Here is a 23,410-nt window from a genome sequence, read left to right on the forward strand (position 1 = left end):
AGTTTAGATACAATATTATCCCCGTAAGTTAGGATATGGGCTTCAAACTTTGTTCTGTATGTCACTAGAAGGAATCATAGGAAGCACAAATGTGTTCAACATACATTTGGAAGTTGTGTTCTAAGTGCCAATCACACTTCTATGTGTTGTAAATACGTTAGCATACAAACAGAAAAAATAGTTGCCTTCCTTGAGAGAGAGAGATGCATTATAAATATAATAATTAGGTACAATTTATAGTATAGTGGAATTTGTCAAGACTCCATATACCATAGGATATGGTATTCCATGCAGGTAAGATAGTGGGTATGCCATGCAGGAGTGAGGAAGAAGAGGAGGCACAAAAAGAGAGTTCAAATGATTCTTGTGTTGTTCTCAACCAATAGAATGAATCTCCCAGTGTGTGTGTTTGTGTTTGTGCTTATGTGTTTGTGTAAGCATATTCTTCTCCTTTAGCCTTTATACTCTTCTTATGGCATGTGTTGAAATCAAACTTCAAGGCTTCAAGGAGGCTCAAAGTAGCACTATGATTGGAAGTCATCAGTCATGTGAATTCACTCAAACGCCCCAGTACCACGTGGGGGATTTCGAGGTCCTGCTCTTCTCATCAGTTGCAGTTGTTTCTATAGATAAGCCCTAGAAAGTCTATTGACTCAACATACTTAGATATGTAGTAACTCATAACATCAGTGCCGCATTTCATCTGTCTTAATCCGTCCATTTCTCTATACCAGTAGATATACAAATTAAGATCAATTTTCTTGATTATAGTTAAAAACACTCCATTATATACTTTAAAGATGCTAAGAGAGTAAATCTTAAATATTATCCATGCAAAAAACAAATGGTACTCATGTGACATGCTGGAGACTTCAGCCAATGTTAAATTTTAGTCATATTTCAGCACATAAGTGTATCAAATCAACACACTGTACATCTTAAACTTACACAATGTTATATGTCCTTTATACCTCAATAAAGCTGGAGAAAAGAAAGATAAATTTCTTGAGGTCTCCCATAGAAGCTTCCAGTTTTTTTATTTTATGGTTTATTTGGGTCTTGATCTCTAAGTGCTGTGTTTGTCTAATGAGGTTGTTACACTTTCTTATCTCTGAAAAATAAAAATACTTATAGTTTAAAATTCGTTTTCTAATTGGTTTTGTGTCTTTGCATAAGAAGTCTATTCTATGTTGAATTAGGTTTGTTGCCTTTTTCATGGGATAACTTTCTTTGGTATTGGTTCTTATAAGCTTGTGATATATTTTTATTGGGATCCACTGTTTCACTGCATTGATTTGATGATCCCTAGCTAAGAAGCACAAAGAGATAATCCCATAATTTGGCCTATACTATATTTCTAGTGAAAGTTTAGTAAGGTATGAAACAACTTATATAGTATAGGTTACACATCCTGGAAAACTTCCTCCTGACCATTCTGAATTTCCACCTTTTGTTTACTTCTAGCATTTTTATCACTCATGGAAATTTACTTACATCACAGAGAGATTGGGCTGTTTTCTCTGTCCTCCATCATGGAATAAAATATTCTATATAGTCAGTCAAATTTGAATCAAAATAACTTTGGAACAAAAAACTCCACTGTATATATATCTTTATCTGAGGATACACTAAAGAATTTATGTCATTATTTTTTTTAATTTATTAAGAAGAAATATGTACTGATCATGAATTCTGGAATATAAATACATGGAAATATTTTGTTTCCTAGAGGCAAAAACTCATTATTGGTGGCTGCCAAGATTATGAAAATGCTTACACTGATATTTTTGGTTATATATTTCCCCATATTATCCTTAGTAAATGATTATAACTTTTGAAATAGAAGAAGGTAAAAGTCTCCAATACCTGAATTTGAAAACTATAAGCTAACTCTACATAACCTGCTATCCCACATCTAAAACAAATCTTGTACCTTTCATATTCCCTCAAATGATAAACCAGAAACAGAACAAAATACATTGAGATTTACAAATTTTAATAATATATTTTATTTTAGAAGTTAGTCTATATTTTACTATTAAGTACACCTATAAATTATTTCAGGAAGTATAATATTTTCCATAAAATGGAAAAATTAAAAAAATCAATGCTTGGTACATAACTGAAATTTGCATATGATATTATGAAGAATGTTACAAATTTACATATTAATCAAAGATGATTCAGAAAGATTGACAAATTAGAATATAAAAGGTACAAAAAATTTAGAGACACTACGGGTGTCTTTAAAAAATCTGTGTTTTAGGTTAGGATATTAAGAATAGGTGTGTTATATATTTTCATATTTATGGACCCTAAGAAATACTGTATTAAAAAATTCAGGATGAAAGGAATCTCAATATGGAAATATTTATGAAAAATAACTGTCACCAGTCCAAAATCAAGCCCAGGAGTCGACTGGGAAACTCTACTAAATGTTAGGTAAAACGAATAACCAATTACCATACATTTTCTTCTAGAAAACTGAAGTGAAAAGTCAATTTTCTTTGAGGAGTGCTTTCCCTTAATATTAAAAGCAAAAAACATCACAAGGAAAGAAAACAACAGAACAATATAAGTTATGATTGCTTACGCAATGGTTCCAAGAGTTCCAGCAAATGGAATCTAGCAGTAGGTAAAAACAATCATGCGCAGAATTAGGCTTACCCCAGAAATGTACAGATGATTTGACAGTCAAAAATAAAATCACCATATTAAAAATGAGAAGGGGAAAAAAAAGTTGGCATCTCAATAAATGCAGCAGAACATTTTAAAGTTTTAATATCCATTAAAAATACAAACTTTGACCATACTAGTATTAAGTGGGGTTTTAATGTTTGTTAAAAATAAAAACTTTGGCCATGCTAGTGTTAAATGGGACTTCTTAAAACTGATAAGGAACACTGATGAAAAACCTACATAGACCTACATATACATAAACCAGTATATCCCATATTAAAAGAATGAAATACATTTCCATAAGAACACAAACAAGACAAGGAGGACTCTTCTTTCTGATTCTGTTCAACATCGTGTCGGACTTCACGTTCAACACAACATGGCAAGGAAAAAATAAATACATAATAGAAAGTCTACAGATTGGAAAGGAGGAAGCAAAACTGCCTTTGTTTATTAGCGAATGACAGGATTGTGCAGGTAGAAATCTAATGGAGCCTACAGAAAAAAAGTAATGGAACTGAAAAGTGAATTTATTGTGGTTTCACAAAAGAGGATCAGTATGCAAAATAATGGTTAATTTCTATAGACTACCCAGGAAAAAGTAGAAATGGAATTTCAAATACCTGCTACGAACATATCAAAACTATAAAATACTTAAAGATAAACATGAAAAAAAATATTTGTACACATAATTAAAAATCATCCTTATAAGCCACTAAAGAATATGTAAGTAAGTGAGAGAGAAGCTATGTTTATTTTCTGGAATATTCAATGTTGTTGAAAAAAATTCTCAAATGTATCTATAGATTCAAGGCAACTCCAACAAAAACCCAAGCAGGCATTATTTTTTGGTAAGCACTGGGAAGCTGAAACTAAAATACAGAAAGAAATGCAAAGACCTAGAATAGCTGAATTGACTTAAAAAAAGAGACAGAGTTGTAATATAAACATTATGAAAAACACTAACTGATTGCAAGCCTCATTCCAAAGCTACAGTTGTCAAAAGGGTTTGGCACTGGTATAAAAATTGATGATTAGATCGATGAAACAAAACTGATAGACCAGAAAAGGTCCCATGCATATGTGAACAACAAATTTTCCACAAGGTCAAAGAAAAAGGCCATTTGTTGAAGAAAGAACAGATCTTTCAACAAATGATGATGGACTAATTTTATATATACATATATATACATGTGTATACTTGTATATGTACATATCTACAATATATATACATATATAAAATATATTTTAAATATATATGTAAAATATATGTATATATATATATACATCATATATATACATGCATATATATATATATATAAACTATATATACACAAAATATTGAATGTTGACCCATAATTCATATAAAGATTCACCTAACATGGATCACAGATATAATACCTAAAATCTAAAAATTTCAGGAGAAAACATAGTAGAAAATATTCATGATTTTGGGTTGCGTGAAGACTTCTTAGATACAACACCCAAAGTAAAACCAACAAAATAGAATTTTGATACATTGTACAACATGAAAATGAAATCTACTCTTCAAAAGATACTCTTAAGAGGGTGTAAAACCAATTTATGTTCTGGAAGATAAGAGTTTCAAGTAACGTATTTTGTAAAAGACTCATTCCACAACATACACAGAGATCTCAAAACTCAATGGTAATAATAATAGACCTCTCGAATGGGCAAAAAATTTGGAAAATGCTTCACCAAATAGACCTCAGTGGCTCAGTCGGTTAAGCATCGGCTCAGGTCGTGATCTTGCAGTTTGTGAGTTCGAGCCATGCAACAGGCTGTGTGCTGACAGCTCAGAGACTGGAGCCTACTTCAGATTCTGTCTCCCTCTCTCTCTGCCCCTACCCCTCTCAGTCTCTTCTCTCTCTCTCTCAAAAATAAATAAACATCAACAAAAAATTTAAAACCTCAATGAGGTAACAGTCTAGATCTATTAGAATACCAGGATGTTGGTGAGTATACAGAAAACTAGAATCTTTCATGCATGTTTGATGGAAAAGTAAAATAGTATCAATATTTGAAAATAGTTTGTTATAAGCATCAGTGTCTTAAAACTTAAACCTAAATTTAACACATTATTGAGATTTTCCACTCTCACGCTTTTTCTACAAGAGAAATGGCAACACATCTTATAAGACTTGTATTCAAATGTCCATAGCAACTGGAAGATTCAGAACATGTCACTTCCAAATGTGTTGCTTTGGCGTATTGATTACTTTGATCTAAAGATTCAGAAAACACAGGTAGCGCAAGAAGGGCATTCTGAACTTCCTTTTTCCCTCTGAAAGCAGAAAATGAAATTCCCATGTCAACGATGACCACCTTATACCAGAAGGAAAACCATTCTCATCACCAGAGACGGAGGCTCGAAGCCAGAAGAAACCTGTGCAGAGCTTGATAAAATAATTCCTACCTGTTTTAGTCCCCCTAAATATTTTAATCTTCTACCATAGCCACTATTTTTTCCATTTATTTTATTATCTTTTTAATTTTTGGTATTCATTTACTTTTGAGAGGACAAGACACACAGAGAGAGACATGAGCAGGGAGAGGCAGAGAGAGGTGGAGACACACAATCCGAAGCAGGCTCCAGGCTCTGAGCTGTCAGCAAAGAGCCTGATGCGGGGCTCGAACTCACAGGGCGTGAGATCATGACCTGAGCTGAAGTCAGACACTCAGCCAACTGAGCTACTCAGGCTCCTTGCCACTATGTTTTTTTAATGTTTATTTTGAGAGAGAGAGAAAGAGAGAGAGAGAAGATCCCAAGCAGACTCCGCACTGTCAGTGTGCAGCCTGATGCCGGGCTCAAATCCACAAACCATTGATCATGAAACCAAGAGTCAGACCAACTGAGCCACCCAGGTACCCGCCCCTACAAATGCCACTCTTTGTTCAACTTAGTAGATAAATACTTGATCCTGCCAGTTCACTGGGTTTTCATACTTCTTGTGAAGACTCCCACATACATGTAAAAATTTACTAAACAAAATCTGTATGCTTGTGTCCTATTATCTCTTGTGTCAGTTAGATCTCAGGCCAAGGTGGAAACGTTAAGGTGGTAAACGAGAAATTTTTCTTCCCCTTCAGTTTTTAAGTTTTATTTGTAATGGCCTCAAACTAGAAACAAGCCAAATGTCCATGAGAATGGACTGTAGGATATCCAAGCAAGTGAATGCCACTCTCAGTGAAGAGAAGGAGGGAAACAAACCACAAGAGATTCTTAAAAATAGAGAACAAACTAAGAATTGATGGGGGGGGGGGGGGCTGGAGATGGGCTAGATGAGGGATGGGAATTAAGGAGAGCACTTGTTGTGATGAGTACTGGGTATTGTGTGTAAGAGATGAATCACTGAATTCGACTCCTGAAACCAATATTGCACTGTATGCTAGCTAACATTTAATTTTTTTAAAAAAAGTAATAAATTATTGGTACATCCAAAAATGTGGATGATCTCAGAATACTTCTGCTGAGTAAAAGATGGCAAAACAAAAAGGCTAAATAATTTACAATTACGTTTACAAAAAAAAATCTAAAAATGCAAAATCACCTATGTTTACATAAAGCAGATCAAACAATTCCCAGAAAGTGCAAGAAAAACACATAGAATATTTACAACTTGGAAATCAAAACAACAAAAAAAATGAAATGATCCTTACATGCAAATGATATGTTATCTAATGAAAAAAATCTCCACGAATCTGAAAAACAAAAGTTTAAAACAATTGTGAGTTCAGTAAGGTAACATGATATATGATTAATGAACAAATATTATATATAATATTATATATATTATATAATATTATATATTATATAATACTATATATTATATACAATAAGTATTATCATTTACATATATTCCAAACTAAATAAAAAATAAGACATTCAAAATTCATCACGTATACTGAAATATGTAATTAGAAACAAGCAAATCATGTACAAGATCTATATGCAGAAAAGTACAAAGTAGTAATTAAAGAAATCAAAAAAAGATCTGAATAAATTAGAAGGCACATTGAGTTCAGAGATTAGAAGACTCAATACAGTAAAAATATCAATTCTTTACAAACCAATCTATAGATTTAATGTAAACTTAGCAAGATTTTTGTAGTAGCAACTTATACTGAAATTTACATGACAGTTTAAGGACCTAGTGGAGATGAAACACATTTTATTTATTTATTTTTTTTTTTTAATTTTTTTTTTTTTCAACGTTTATTTATTTTTGGGACAGAGAGAGACAGAGCATGAACGGGGGAGGGGCAGAGAGAGAGGGAGACACAGAATCCGAAACAGGCTCCAGGCTCTGAGCCATCAGCCCAGAGCCCAACGCGGGGCTCGAACTCACGGACCGCGAGATCGTGACCTGGCTGAAGTCGGACGCTTAACCGACTGCGCCACCCAGGCGCCCCGAAACACATTTTAAAACGGAGCATAATGAGGGTCTTCTGCATGGCTTAGTCAGTTAAGAAACTAACCCTTGATTTTGGCTCAGGTCATGATCTCATGGTTTGTGAGATAGAGCCCAGCGATGAGCTTTGCCCTGGCAGCATGGAGCCTGCTTAGGATTCTCTCTCCCTCCTTCCCCCCTACCCTTGCTTTTTCTGAAAATAAGTAAACATTTAAAAAATAACAATAAAATAAAATAAAATGTAGCATAATGAGAAAGAAAACAATCCACTCCATGTAGAGATTTACTGCATAGCCACAATAATCAAGTCTGTGTGACTTTGGTGGAGATACCACCACATAAATGAATCTCACATAAATGGACAGAACTAGACCTCTATTCTGTCAACTAAACGGTTCAACTAAAATTTTATAAAGATGCAAAAGTTCAGCTAAAATTTTATAAAGATACAAAGGTTGTTCAAAAGAAGTGAATAGCCTTAAAAAAAACTAGTGGTGCTGTATTTGGGAATACAGAGGCAAAAAATAAACAAATAATGTTAACTTAAACCTTATACAAAAATTTAACAACAAAATGAATAGCAAGTTAAATGGAAAATGGCAAACTATAAAACGTTTAGATAAAAATGTAGGGGAAAACCTGTATTCGGGACCTCAGGCCAGTGAAGAGCTTATAGACATGACATCAAAAGCATAAACTATAAAGACAGTAAAGCCTTGGTTTGCAAGCATAATTCTTTCTGGAAACATGCTTGTATTCCAAAGCACTTGTATATCAAAGTGAATTTCCCCATAAGAAATAATGGAAACTCAGATGACTCATTCCAGAACCCAAAAATATTCATATAAAAATGATTACCATACTGTAACATAATACAAAATAATAAAATACAAAATGTAAAGAAAAATAAACAAATTAACCTGTACTTACTTTTGAAAACCTTTGTGGCTGGTGTGAGGGAGACAAGGGAGGGGAAGGTTATTGTGCAGGATGACATTTCCTATCACTGATGGAATCCCTGCTGTCTATTGGCTCAATGGAATCTTTTTTCTTTTTGTGCAACTTTAACAATGAACCTATGCAATGACACTTGCTTTTGCCTCCTTTTGAGGATTTCACGGAAATAATGGCATTGCCCTGTCATTAAACACATCCATCACTTGCACTGCTACAGCCTCATTCAGGTGGTGCTTTTCTACAAAATTTTGAAGCCTTTCCTACATTTTACAAGTCTCCCTAATCTCATTAGAAGCAAGGGATTCCTCCGCCTTTTTCTCCTCCTCCTCTGCAGACGAGATCTCCTCCGTAACCTCTTCTGGTTGCTCCCAATGCAGATCCATCAGTTCGCCGGTGGTCAGCTCCTGGCCATGTTCCTCCACCAGCTCCTGAATATCGTCCTCATTCACCTCCAGTCCCCTGGTCTTCTCCAAGGACACAATGTCACTGACAACAGGTGGCTCTTATTCATGAGCAAGGCCCCTCTAAGACATGTCCGAGAACACAATCAGGCTAGTTTTCTCCAAGTAAAACCGAGGGTTCTTGGTGGCCCCATCCCAGGCTTTTTCAATGATCTTGAGGCAGTTTGCAATGTGGAAATGATTTTTCCAAAACTCTCAGAGGGTGAGGTTTGTTCCTTGGGTCGCCTCAAAGCACTGCTGAAATAGTGCTTTGGTATAAAGCTTTTTAAAGTTCAAAATGGCCTGCTGATCTATGGGCTGGAGGATTGGAGTGGGGTTGGGAGGAAGGAACTTGACATTAATGAATTCGAATTCCTCCAGTAAGACATCATCCAAGTCTGGAGAATGAGCAGGAGCATTATCCATAAGCAGCAAGGCTTTGAGCAGCAGATTCTTTTCTAAAAGGTATTTCTTCCCTGAAGGACTGAAGACCTCATTGATCCACTCAGCAAACAAGATGGCAATGACCCAAGCCTTGCTGTTGGACCTCCACATCACGTTTGACTGGCTCTTCTGCACCTTGCATTTCTTGAAGCTTCATGGATTCTCAGAATGATACATGAGTCGTGGGTTGACTTTGAAATCCCTGCTTGCCTTAGCAAGAACAAGAGGGTGAGATGGTCTTCCATGGGCTTGTGACCAGGCACTGTATTTTCTTCTTCTGTAAGGTCGGTCCTCTTTGGCATCTTTTTCCAAAAAAGCCCATCTCATTGCAGTTAAAAACTTGCCCCGGCAGGTAACACTCAGAAACTATGAACTTGTGGAATTCAGTAGCAAACACCTCAGCTGCCTTAGCATCTGAACTGACAGCCTGTCCATGCTTCACAACAATATGGATGCCACCTCTCTAAAATTACCAAACCATCCCCTGCTTGCCTTGAAGTCTTCTTTGTCTTCTGTTGATGTGCGTGGCAGTTTACTCATCAGGTTGGTGTACAAGGCCTTTGCCTTCCTGCAGATAAAGTTCTCAGTCATAGTATCACTTGCCAGTTGCTTCTTGTTCATCCAAACCAGGAGCGACTTTTCTACATCTTCCAGAACACATCGACATTGCTTTAATATTCTCATGACTCCTTTTGTGGCATCTAGCCCCCTTATTTCTTCTTTCTTCTTTAATATTGTGCAAGTGGTCAACATAGACTTCTTATAAAATCTTGTAATTTCGGCCACTCACATACCTCATTTGTACTTCTCCATGATTTTCTTCTTAACTTCCACCTTGATCTTCTCCTTCTTCTTACCACTTTTCTTTCCAACTTTTTCTGCATGGGGACTATTGTATACTCTTGCAAAATTATTGACTACAGTACAGTATTAATAAACTCTTGTCATATACTTTATCTAATATAACTGTCAGTAAGGCAGCAGAGGAAAGGGTCTGCAGTCAGCCTCACCTAGAAAGAAGCAAAGCATTCCTAAGCTTGCGCTTGTATGGAAAAGCAAAGAACTTCCCATAGGTTCTTTGAAGTGAGAATAAATGCACTAGAGCCAGTTGTGGGCACCTTCCAATGTTCTGAAAAATCACCAATGTTCTGCCAAACACCACGGCCTGAGATTGAACATCCAAGCATGGAAGACGATCACCCACAATCCTACAGCAAGAGATAGAGATAGAGATAGGGATAGAGATAGAGATAGAGATAGATAGAGAGAGAGAGACAGGAACCGTTGGCTCAATTGTGATCATGTGATGTTTGGCATCACGTACTACTTGTTATGCAAGACATCACTCATTTATCAAGTTAAAATTTATTTAAAATGTTTGCTCTTCTTGGAGAACACTCGCAGAACAGGTTACTTGAAATCCAAGGTTTTACTGTACTGGTAAACTGGACTTGATCCAAATTAAAACAACGTATAAATCTCACTCTTGGATACCCATCCCAAGGGAATGAAAATCTGTGTTCACATAATCATGTTTAAGTGAACATTTACAGATGTTTTACTCTTAATAGTTGAAAACTGCAAAGAACTCACATGCCTTTCAGTGAATGAATGATTAAATTAATCAATACTGTGCAATACTGCTCAGTAACAAGAAAGGAACAAATGATTTATATACACAAAATACAAGTGAATCTCAAGAGAATTCTGGTGAGTTAAAAAATTCAATCTAAAAAGATTAAAAATGGTAGGGGCACCTGGGGGTCTCAGTTTGTTGAGTATCCAACTTTGGCTCCGGTCATGATCTCACGGTTGGTCGGTTCGAGCACTGCCTCCAGCTTGCTGCTGTCAGCTCAGAGCCTGCCTTGGATCCTCTGCCCCCTCTTTTTCTGCCCCCCTCACATATTCTCTCTCTCTCTCTCTCTCTCTCAAAAGTGAATGAACATTTTTTTTACAAAATTACAAATGGATTTTTTTATTTTAGAGAAGGAGCATGAGAGTGTGCATGAGTGGGGGAAGGGCAGAGGGAGAGAGAGAATCTTAAAGCACACTTCACGCCCAGGGTGGAGCCCCACACAGGGCTCCCTCCCATGACCCAAAGATCATGACCTGAGCCAGAATCAAGAATGGAACCCTTAACAGATTGAGACCCTCAGGCACCCCACAAATGGTATATTATTTATAAAACATTTTTATGAAGGTTAAAAATATAATGATGGAAAAGAGATCATTGGTTACCAGGAATTAGTAACAGTGGCAGAAGTGGAGGTGGGAGGTGTCACTATAAGGGGACAGCTGAATGGAATTTTGTGGCAAGGGAATAGATCTATTTAGGGTTGAGGGTTAACAGAATGGAATCACTGAAAGGGTGCAATATGCAGTAAAAGGAAAAAAAGCAAAAATACAAGAGAACGATGAACAGACAGTTGGAAATTTGCAATAAAGTGAGGAATAACAGGAACTAATTTCTGTCCCTTCGGGAAAAGTAAAAACAATAAGAGCCACCAATCAAAGAAGCAGCATCTCATATTTGCATAATGTATTCTTCTGATTCCCTAAAAACTTAAAAATAAGGTCATAGGACGGTGTGTAAACACTTCTCCGCTGCGCTATTCATTTCAAGAAACCATTGTGAAAATGCAGATTCCTGTTGGGATGCCCTATAGATATGATATTTTAATCAAGAGTCCCATGTATACAAAAGGAAAGGTAACCAAGAGTAAAAAATGGAAGGAAGGAAGGAAGGAAGGAAGGAAGGAAGGAAGGAAGGAAGGAAGGAGAGAGGAAGGAAAGAATTCAGAAAGGAAGTCAAAAAGAAAGAAAAGAAAAGAAAGAAAAGAAAAGAAAAGAAAGAGAGAGAGAAAAGACAATAAATACAAATTTTCTCTGATAATCAAAGGACAACCTCCAGACATTTTGTTATGCTCACAAATACTTTTGGGATAATCTCCTCAGGGAGAGTCTCAAAAGCTGAAAAAAAAAGCCATAAATTGCTCTCAATATGCCATGTAAGAAACACAGGAGGGAGTCAAGACAGAGGCTTCATTCCAGGTAAAATGAGAGAAGATTTCATGGGGTATCTTATGTTACCAACACCAACAATGATCAAGTGACAGGAAAAGTTCGGCTTTAATTCAATAGCAAAGCTGTAGCAACAAGTTGCCATTTATGTTTTAGTATTTTTTGTTTGGTTGGGGGGATTTTGTTTTGTTCTGTTTTCATTTTTGCTTTTATTACTCCATAATGCCTAAGCAGGAATAGGATGCCTACCCTTTTCTCTTCCTACTGTGCGAGTATTTTTACCTGGATCGACAAACTATTCATGGAAACATCACGCTATTGCTTACAAAATATTCATTTTACAGAATTAATTATATCTCCAATGCAGACCGAAACAGAGATCAAGTGAAGTGTAACTAAAGAGATACTCGTTTTTAAAACTTGGCAAAATTAAGAGGCCGCAGGTGCTCCGTCTTTCGTGTTGAGGTCCTTCCAAATTCTTAGTTATTTAGTGACCCCAGGCTCTTTTTTGTGACCCTTTCCATATAACTTAAGATTTAGTGATTATTTAAATAAAAATATAAATATGATTCTTTCCAGATCTCTTGATGAGACAGGAAAGGGACAGAGGGTGTTCTACCTCACGCTGACATGTGAAAAGCATTACTTGGAGACTTGCAGACTTTTAGGCACCCCGTTTTATGGCAATGATATGGTGTTCAGCATGTGTGCTTCAATGTGAGTGGAATTTAATGGGAAGCAGATATAATTATCTCAAAGAATACAGTTTAAAAAAAATAACAATTGGTATTCAACAAAAATGTTACAGTGTGAACAATTTGGTCCTTTCCCTAGAACTCTAAAACTTAGAGAAAAACAAAACAAAATAAAACAAAACGTGTTGATCTTTCCTTACCTTAGAGAAAACTTGGAACATACCAACTATGCTTTTTCTTAGTCTTTCATATTTTTAATTTTTTTTTTCAACGTTTATTTATTTTTGGGACAGAGAGAGACAGAGCATGAACGGGGGAGGGGCAGAGAGAGAGGGAGACACAGAATCGGAAACAGGCTCCAGGCTCTGAGCCATCAGCCCAGAGCCTGACGCGGGGCTCGAACTCACGGACCCTGAGATCGTGACCTGGCTGAAGTCAGACGCCTAACCGACTGCGCCACCCAGGCGCCCCATCTTTCATATTTTTAAAACGAAACAAAACAAACAAAAGTTAAGATTGATACCACTCCTTATTGAATTTGCAGAAGATATTTTTCTAAAATTACTATCGACTGATACATGCTTCCGTCTTTATGATGGAAGAAAGGTGTGTGCATCAAGGCAAGGCAGGTTATCAGGATGTCACAATATTAGCAGCAATATTTTAAATGAGTTAAGCGCAAATTTTATGTACCCATTTTTTATTTAATGATTTATTTACACTTGTATGTTTTTATTTTCTTATAGATCAGTCAGAGACTGCTGTAAGTATGTAATGTAACTACATTATAATGTATCGATTATGTCACAATGTATGTTTCATTATATCTAGTATCATTTCTATTTTTTTTCTTAAGGAAGTGTTCATACTGGCAATATTTTAAATTTAATACTTCTCTTGCCTTAATCTGCCATCCCCTTCTTACTGTTATATTCCTAATCTGTATATTGTTAGGGATATTTAGTTACATTTTTATTTGGTTAAAACGTATATCTGTGTTTTGTGTTATATTATAGTTTGGAGAAGTTCCTGTGGCCTTAAGGTCTAGAAGAACTTAAAGGAATATCAAAGAATCCATGTATATCTCATCTTTAGTGCATTTAATTCACCTCCATGGGAACTTTAAACAGTTTTTTAAAGTACAGTGTCTCTTTATCCAAAGGGAGTTTTTTTTATGAATCTTTATTATATGAAAACAATGCCCACGGCTGCTCATTCTCCCAATGGGCCCAGATTTCCTCATTCTCTTTGGGTTCTCGCATGATGAAGTGTATTTATTTGTCACGTGCATGTTAGTACATGACTATAATTGACATGAAAATGTTCCTTGGGGAAGATTACTTTTTTTAAGAAAATTTATATCAAAAGAAACTTATTTTTATACTTTGTCAAAAACAGTTAAGGAAATTAGAAGACAAATAATTAAAAGAATAGCACCTTGACTGTCCAATGTAGTTATGGAGAAGGGGCTCAGGGTAGGGCCTGCATTAAGCTGCATTTGATCGTACTTGACCTATTCTGCACCTGTTCATCCTCATAGCATGGACAAAGAAGATATTTCATAGTCCAGAAGAGTTTACATACAAATATGTGATGAGACCTGCTTTGAGCTAAGTTAGTGCTACCATTAAAAAAAAAAAAGAAGAAGAAGAAGAAAAAAAAAAACTGGGGCATCTGGGTGGCTCAGTCAGTTAAGTGTCCAACTGTTGATCTTGGCTCAGGTCACGATCTCATAGTTCATGAGTTCGAGCCCCACACAGAGTTCTAGTCCGATGGCATGAAGCTTCCTTGGCATTCTGTCTCTTCTTCTCCCTGTCCCTCCTCTATCTCTTCCTGTCTCAAAATAAATAAATAAACTTAAAAAAATAATACAAGCAAAGAAACACTACGTACATGATTTTCAAGTAGCATCGGCACAGTGAATCATTCAATTTTCATTTATCCCTCTCAAGAGCCCTACACAAGGAAGTATTGTTTTGTATATGAGAATAAAGAGTTTTAGCTAAGTTAGATTACTGGCCCAGAGGAACCCTCATATATGCCATAAGTGGAGGTATAACAGACCTTATCTATATAAATCTACCTCATATATTTATGCCATAAAGACAAATAATTCTCAGCTGTAATCCATTATAGTTTTTTTTTTTAATTTATACATGTGCCCACACACACAGTGCCAATTGTGACAACCGTGTCAGCCTGTATCACCTGTAGGTATAAAGGATTTTATGGGAATATGTATCGAAGTAGTGGGTTCTGTATATTTTTTGAGAATTGGGGATTTTAAATTTTTATTGTATTTATTATATAATTGTATAATATAATTGATTATATATTGACGTGTATATTAAGTTATAGTATTAACTACAATTTATAAATGCCGCTGTGTAATTGCAATTATATCAATGACTAATTGAAAACTTTAAAACATTGTACCGTATGGTTTCTATGTGTTACAGTCAAATTTTTAACATAGTTTTGATTTAAAAAAATTTTCCTGTGTGTACCTATGTCTATATCTATATCTATATTTATATACGTATATGTTTTTGTATCTACCTATGTATCTATTTCTCTCTCTCTTATTTATCTACTTATCTATCTATACCATCCTGGTCTCTCAAACTTGGCATTATTGCTATTTCTAACTGAATATTGGGTATTGCAGGCTGTTTAGAAACAAAACTGACCTCTAATCATCACAAGCCTGTAGAGCCTCACCTTCCAGTTGTGACAACCAAAATGTCTTCTAGATATCGATAAAACGACATTCGGTTACAATAAAATTGCCTCCAGTTGAGGACCACTGACTGTCTATGTTTATGTTATACTAGCCTTGGGGGAGATGGCTGCATTTTCAAATATCTGAAATTGGAAAGTTTGGATGTATTTTATTTACATGAGTTTTGCATACTAAAAATTCACCCAGGTGATAGTACATGAAATCTACTGACCATGCTGATATCTCTATCCAGAATAGGTTTCCTGATAAGTCTGCATGGAAACACATAATCTAACAATGTTCAATGAATTCTTTCTCATGGGAATCACAGACCGTCCTGAGCTGCAGGCTCCATTATTTGGGCTCTTCCTCATCATCTACATGATCTCAGTGGTGGGCAACCTGGCCATGATCATCCTCACCCAGGTGGACTCCAGGCTACAAACACCCATGTACTTCTTCCTCAGACACCTGGCTCTCACTGATCTGGGTTATTCAACAACTGTAGGACCCAAAATGCTAGTCAATTTTGTTGTGGATCAAAATACAATCTCCTATTATTTTTGTGCTATACAGCTCGCTTTCTTTCTTGTGTTCATTGTTAGTGAACTTTTTATTCTAACAGCAATGTCCTACGACCGCTATGTGGCCATCTGTCACCCTCTGCGCTATCCAGTCATCATGTCACAAAGGGTGTGTCAGGTGCTGGTGGCCATCCTCTATCTCTACAGCACATTTGTGTCTCTTATAGTCACCATAAAGATTTTTAGTTCGTCCTTCTGTGGCTACAATGTCATTAGTCATTTCTACTGTGACAGTCTCCCCTTGATATCTTTGCTTTGCTCAAATACACATGAAACTGAAATGATTATTCTGATTTTAGCCGGTTTTGATTTGATTTCATCCCTTTTGATAGTTATTGTGTCTTACCTCCTGATCCTCATAGCCATCATCAGGATGAACTCAGCTGAGGGTAGACACAAGGCTTTTTCTACCTGCGGGTCCCACCTGACAGTGGCCACAGTGTTCTATGGGACTCTGATATTTATGTATGTGCAACCTGAGTCCAGTCATTCCTTTGACACTGATAAAGTGGCGTCCATATTTTACACCCTTGTTATCCCCATGTTGAATCCTTTGATCTATAGCTTGAGGAACAAGGATGTAAAATATGCAGGACAAAGGATGTGGAAAAAAATACGCAATTTTTCTTTCTTAAAATGCACTGTCTAACATGATTCCTATAAACTGGCTTATGGACTTTAAATTTTTCTCTCTGTGCCTCCGAAGAAAAGAGGAAGCACAAATGCGTTCAACATATTTGAAGACAGTTTATAGATTGTCTTATGTATGCTAGGCACGTCTAACTGTTGTAAATTGTGATTTGTGAACAAAATAGTAAAAAATATTGCTTTCCTTCCAAGAGAAAGGTGGATTGTGTATGTAAATCAAGTAAATATTATAGTACAGTAGAATGTGTTTGATGGATATACACACAGAGAGACACATAAACACAAAACTGTCAAGTATTTCTGTGTCTTTCTCACCTATATATTGTAAAAATGCAGTGCCTATGTATATGTGTGTGTGTGTGTGTGTGTGTGTGTGTGTGTGTGTGTGTGTAAGTCCTTTCCTTCTGTGTTAGCCTTCAAAATCTTCCCTGGTATGTTTTGGAATTATTTTAATACTGGTTGTTTCTGTGATATCTGATGATTTGAAGTATTAGGTCACAGTAGTGTGCTCAAACACCTTTATTACAAGCAGTGAGATTCCCCTTTCTTCTCCTCAATTTATGAGTCTATTGGCTGAACATACTTGGTAATCCAGCAATCTGAGTGGCCCCTGGTTTGTCTCACAAAGCCCCTTTGGTTGATATCTGAGGATATTCAAATTAAGATAAAGTTTTGAGGGCTCCCTGGTTTGTGCTTTTTCCCTCAACTGGTTGTTCTTAGTAATCTGGCTTGTTGGTTTAGTATATTATAATATTGCCTTATCTTTTTTAAGAAAAGTAATTATCCATGTTTAAAAAATATGTTCCACTTGTTTTTGTATCCTTGAGTAAGAGGACTATTCTACAATGAATTAATTGTATTGCTTCTCTTTTCTTGGATTGATGTTTCCCAAAATTTATCAATACTTTTTATGCACCATATGTTAATGGACTATCACCATTTACCTGCATTGATTGATTCTCTTACATGTGGGAAGCAAAGGGAAATGAACAATCCTGTTTTTGCACTCTGTCGTACTTCCTTTTTTTTAGTGTTTATTTATTTTTGACAGAGAGAGAGAGAGACAGAGCATGAGCAGGGGAGGGTCAGAGAGAGAGGGAGACACAGAATCTGAAGCAGGCTCCAGGCTCTGAGCTGTCAGCACAGAGCCCGACGCAGGGCTCGAACTCACAGACTGTGAGATCATGACCTGAGCCAAAGTCGGCTGCTTAACCGACTGAGCCACCCAGGTGCCCCAAACTCTGTCATACTTCTAAGGTGAATGAGGATGGATACATGGCAAGGACACACAGATCTTGCCTCTCATGCATAGGTAATCTATGTCACTCCACACTTTCCCATGTGCTTATTTTTAATTTCCCCTTTGCTTACCTTTATTCTTCTTAATACTTCTGGGATTTTACTGAAGTTAGGAGTCAATGATAGTTGCTTTGGTCACCATGATGCAATAATGTCTCTGTTTAGCCAATGGACATCGAATAAAATAATTCATTGGAATAAAATTTAAGAAGTGCATGATGATGGCACTTGCTGTGATAAGCGTTGGGTGTTATATGTAAGTGATGAATCACTAAATTCTACTCCTGCAACCAATATTACCTTATATATTAAGTAGCTAGGATTTTAATAAAAACTTGAAACGAAATTTTTAAAAAGTAAAAAAAAAAGGAAAAGTACATAATGCAAAGCAATCAAGATGCCCTTCCGTAAGTATATGGGTAAGTAATCCATGACACATGCAGACAATGGAATATTATTCAGCACTAAAAAGAAATGATCTATCAAGTCACAGAAAGATATGGTGCAACCATAAATGACTGTTGCTAAGTAAAAGAAGCCCATCTGAAAACACTAATTACAGTATGATTCCAGCTCTACGACACTCTGAAAAAAGGCATAACTATGGAGACAGTACAAAGATCAGTGGTTGCCAGGAGTTAGGGAAGAAGAAGGGATGAATAGAGGAAGAGAGAAAAAATTTAGGGCAGTAAAAATATTTTGTATGAAAGTATAATGACGGATACGAGATGTTATATATTTGTCCGAAGCAATAGAAAAGTACAACCCCAAGGATGATTTGTAATATAAATGATAGAGTTTCAGTGAAAATGACGTATCAGTGTAGGTTCATCAAATGTAACAACTGTACCTCTCTACTGGGGAATGTGGATAATGGGACATGGGGAGGCTATGCATTTGTTGGGACAGGGAATATATGAGAAATCTCGGTACCCTCTTAAGTTTACACTAAACCTAAAACTTCTCGTAAAAAATAAAGTCTCAAAATAGAAAAAAAACTATATTGCATAATACAGTATCATGTGAGGATCAATTTTATCAAACTGTTGATGTCCTTAAAAGGAACCTTTGTGATGGTCATAAAGACTAGTAGGTATTATCTCATCTTTGGGTACTGTATGACAGGCATTCTTCGCATCTTGGATTTTGTCCTCACAACAGCTCTGTGAGATAGATTGTATTAGAATTTTTATTTTTAATTTATAAAATGGTGATTCAGAGGGGTTAAGTAAGCTGTCAGAGTACACAACTCATTAGGTGTTAGAACCAGGCTTCAAAGCTGGGTGGTCTAGTTCATTACTAAGGCTTCATGCCCTTAAGACGTACCCTTTATTGTCTCTTAATGTCATTTTTATGCTTCACTGATGTCATCCCAGAGATGACAGAGAGTAAAATTTCCCGTAAGCTGATGTCAGATTAGAAAAGGAGAAATAGCAGAGAGATTCATAAAATAATGGAAGCCATGTCTGCACAGAAGAATTCAAGAACGATAAAATCAGTTAATTACAAATAAATGAACTGACTCACAGTAATTAATTAATCAGGCATTTGGGGTTTTTTTAATGTTTATTCATTTTGAGAGAGAGTGACAGAGAGACAGAGGAAGGAGGGGCAGAGAGAGGGGAAGTAAAAGAATCCCAATAGGCTCCACTGTCAGGCCCAGACCCCAATGCAGGAGTCAATGTCACAAAACTGTGAGATTATGACCTGAGCCAAAATCAAGAGTTGGATGTTTAACTGATTGAGCCACCCAGTCGCTCCTAATCAGGCATCTCGTAAGGGTGATTTTGCTCAAATAGACAGCCATAACAAAGTGAATGCAGGACAAAGCCTCAGCAAATCTCTCATACATTGGAGGAGGAGGGCAAGAATTAGCATTAAGTTATCAGAAACATCCTAAAAAGAAATAAACAAGGAGGTTTATATTTTTATACTTATGTTCAAAGTTTGACTCCTTTTGAGAAATAAAAGGTAAGGAGAAGCAGAACTACAAAAAAAAAAAAAAAAGCCAAATGTCATTGTTAGTGATTTGTAGTAGGAATTCTGCCAGGGACACTATAAGAGATAGATACTCTTTCCAAAAAAAAAAAAGTTGGGGGGGTGGTGGGGGAGGCCTGTAAGGGGACTATTTATTCTCAATCATCTTCTACTCCTTAGGCTTTGCTGAAATTTTATCCAAGCTTCACCCATTTGGAAAATTAACATAAGGACAAGAGAATATATTGACTCTGATGTTGTTGTGCAACAGAGCTAGTGAAAAGCCATGAAGTTCAACAGTCCATCACTTTTTTTTTTAATGAAAAACATGGCCCTCTTTCTTGAGCCATGATCTGTTGAGTAACCCATTAAATGCATGGGAAAAACATTCCTAAATGATATAATGGAGAAAGGTAGAGCATTACCTGCAGTTGTGAAGGTTGGGCACCATGTTATTTTAGGGTGTGCCATTCATATAGACTAAGATGTGAAAAACACCTCCCCAATGAAGTAGAATACATTGAATATTGCCCTGATTCATGTTAACACCCAAAGGCTGTTCAGCACAGTGGTGACGCAGATAAAAAGAACAAGCTATAACTTTATCCACCTCATGAAAAAAAAAAACTTTATCAGTCAACCTACACAGTTTGTCATCAAAAGAGCTCCTGAAAATATGAGAAAGAGAGAGAGGGAGAGAGAGAGAGAGATAACTGAGAATCTTGCGTATGAAAGTTAAATGATATTATATTTGGAATAAGGAACGATCTATGATTCATTAAATATCTAATGACCTACAATAATCATAGTATTCCCAGATGTCAAATTGTATCTGCATATGATTTCTTAATTAGAGAAAGGCACCACTGGGAAAGAAGACGGTGCCACGTGTATCTCAGAATTCCCTGGAGAAAGAGGGACCACTTGGAGAGCTGAAAAGGAATGCTATGAGGTAGAGAAATCTCAGAAGTCATATTACAGGAGAAACTCTATTCTAATTTCTAGTATGTGTGAGTGACTCCCTGGAAGGCACGAAGGGTGTGCCTTCCTATTCTTTACTGTGTTATATTTCAGCAGAAATTCATATTATATTTACACTCAGTCTTACCTTGATCGTTTCCTTCATGATAAGGATTAAAATACTTTGGATGATATTCTTTAAATCTCAACAAACTTTCATCAAATAGCACATGAAATGAAATAATAACAAAATATATGGTCAGAGGTATCTGCCTATTTATATAATGCACAGCTCAAAATAATAGAAATCAGTCAACTATAGAGTAGACAAAGTAAAAATTCAGATTTTATTCTGTCATAGAAAATTTTGGCATTATTATTGTTGTTGTTATTAATTATTAGTATTTAAAGTTTTCTATTTATTTTGAGAGAGCTTATTAGTAGTATTATTATTATTTAAAGTTTATTTATTTATTTTGAGAGAGAGAGAGAGAGAGAGACCATGAGCAGGGGAGAGACAGAGAGAGAGGGAGAGAGATAATCCCCAGCAAGCTCCACACTGTCAGTGCAGAGCACAACGTGAGACACAAAACCATGAACCATGAGATCATGACCTGATCCAAAATCAAGATTCAGATGTTTAACCAACAGAGCCACCCAAGCACCCCTGAAAATGTTGGCGTTTTTAAAACTTACCTCTTCATAAAATTTTTCCTTGGTCATCACAATGCACCTTGATTCCATAGAAATTAGAGACTTATTTTCAAAAAATTGATTTAGAAATAAAACATTATAAAGATTTCTTTCAAGTTTTAATTTTTTACAAAGTCATTAAATTTTCACATGTTTTGTCTACCATAAAGAATTTAATACCTATTAGATAAATGTGATTTCTGTCTCTTGCAAGGTGGATTATACATAGATTAACCTCCTGATTTCAGATCTAGTAATAGTCACGTAAATGGACTTTTTTCCCCTTGTCGCTATTTTTATTTTTATAGCAGTCTCATTGAGATATAATTTACAAGCCGTACAATTCACCCATTCTAAGTGTACAATTCAATGATTGTAGGATATTCACAGAGTTGTACAACCAACACCACAATCAATTTTAGGACATTTTCATTACCCCGGAAAGAGACCTCGTGCCTATTAGTACTTAGTAGTTACTCCTCATTCTTCATCAACACCTCCAAACCCCAGCCTCAAGCAACCAACAATCTCTTTCCTGCCTCCATGATTTCATCCATTGGGGCATTTCTTGTAAGTGTACTTATACAATATGTGTACCTTTGGGTCTGATGTCTTTCACAGATCTGAAACTTGAACAGTTTTATATTACAAGTCAACAAATCATCTTTTATCTTGTCTGTTTAATAACCTTTCTCTGATAGTGCTTAGCAGAGGAAGGAGGAACTGCCTCATGACTGCCAGAGGGAAAAAAGAAGCCCAGATTCCCCACTCGGTCTCTGTTGACGTCTCTGGTTTTCAGCAGCTCTTTCAATGACAAACTGTATAGGTTGATCCGTGAAGGTTCTTTTCATGGGGTTGATAGATATTCCTGAGTTGTGCCTTGTTCCTTTTATTTGTTTAATCACTGTGGTCAGCAGCCTTTGGCTGTTTACATGAATCGGGACAACACTCAATATATTGTACGGGCATACCTTGGAGATAATGCAGATTAATGCCACATTAAAGCCAGTATCACAATAAAGCTGTATCACACTAAACCGAGAGAAACGAATGTTTTGATTCCCCAGGGCCTATATAAGTTGTGTTTACACTATACTATTGTCTATTAAGTATGCAATAGCATTATGTCTAAAAGACAATGTACATATCTCAATTTCAAAAAATGCACTAACCATCATCATCTGAGCTTCCAGAAAGTCGTAATCTTTTTGGTAATGGAGAGTGTTGCCTCCATGTTGGTCGCTGCTGACTGATGGGGTGGTGTTGCTGAAGGCTGGGGTGGCTGAGGCAATTTTTTTAAAGCAAGATGACAATGAAATTCACTGCCTCAATTGATTCTTTCTTTCTCAGATGAATTTCTCTGTAGCATGCGATTCTTTTTGGTAGCAATTTACCCACAGGAGAACTACTTTAAAATTGGAGTAGATCCTATCAAACCCTGACCCTACTTTATCAACTACATTTATCTAATATTCTAAATCCATTGTTGCCCTTTCAATAATCTTCACAACATCTTTACCAGGAATAGATGCCATCTCAAGAAACCACTTTCTTTGTTCATCCAGAAGAAGCAACTCTTCATCCAACACTGAGGATGGGAGGAGTTGTAGTAGGATGAGGCAATCCAAAAGGAAATGCTGACCGGATACAGTTCCTTGTCCTTCTTCCTTCTGCAGTTAGCCAACATTTCTCTATTCAAACCACCTCACCTACATTAACTTTTTTTTATGAGATTGCAGCAGTTCAAATATAATGATAATGAAAAAGTCTGAAATATTGTGAGATTACCAAAATGCAACACAGACACAAAATGAGCAGAGGCTGTTGGAAACATAGTGCCAATACACTTGCTTGATGC

General features: G+C 36.2%; 1 protein-coding gene across 1 annotated transcript; it reads left to right on the top strand.

Moving 5' to 3' along the window:
* Positions 1-15,651: 15,651 nt before the first annotated feature.
* On the top strand, positions 15,652-16,624 carry LOC123600525 (olfactory receptor 8K3-like). The gene has a single exon (XM_045482560.1). It carries the CDS (start codon positions 15,668-15,670, stop codon positions 16,622-16,624), a length of 957 nt encoding a protein of 318 aa, XP_045338516.1. The 5' UTR covers positions 15,652-15,667.
* The last annotated feature ends 6,786 nt before the right edge of the window (positions 16,625-23,410 follow it).

The sequence above is a fragment of the Leopardus geoffroyi genome, chromosome D1 (assembly GCF_018350155.1).
Source record: "Leopardus geoffroyi isolate Oge1 chromosome D1, O.geoffroyi_Oge1_pat1.0, whole genome shotgun sequence".
NCBI lineage: Eukaryota > Metazoa > Chordata > Mammalia > Carnivora > Felidae > Leopardus > Leopardus geoffroyi.

What these genes read in the sequence shown, in the direction of transcription:
- LOC123600525 (XM_045482560.1), top strand. Translation starts at nt 15,668, where the DNA reads ATGGAAACACATAATCTAACAATGTTCAATGAATTCTTTCTCATGGGA.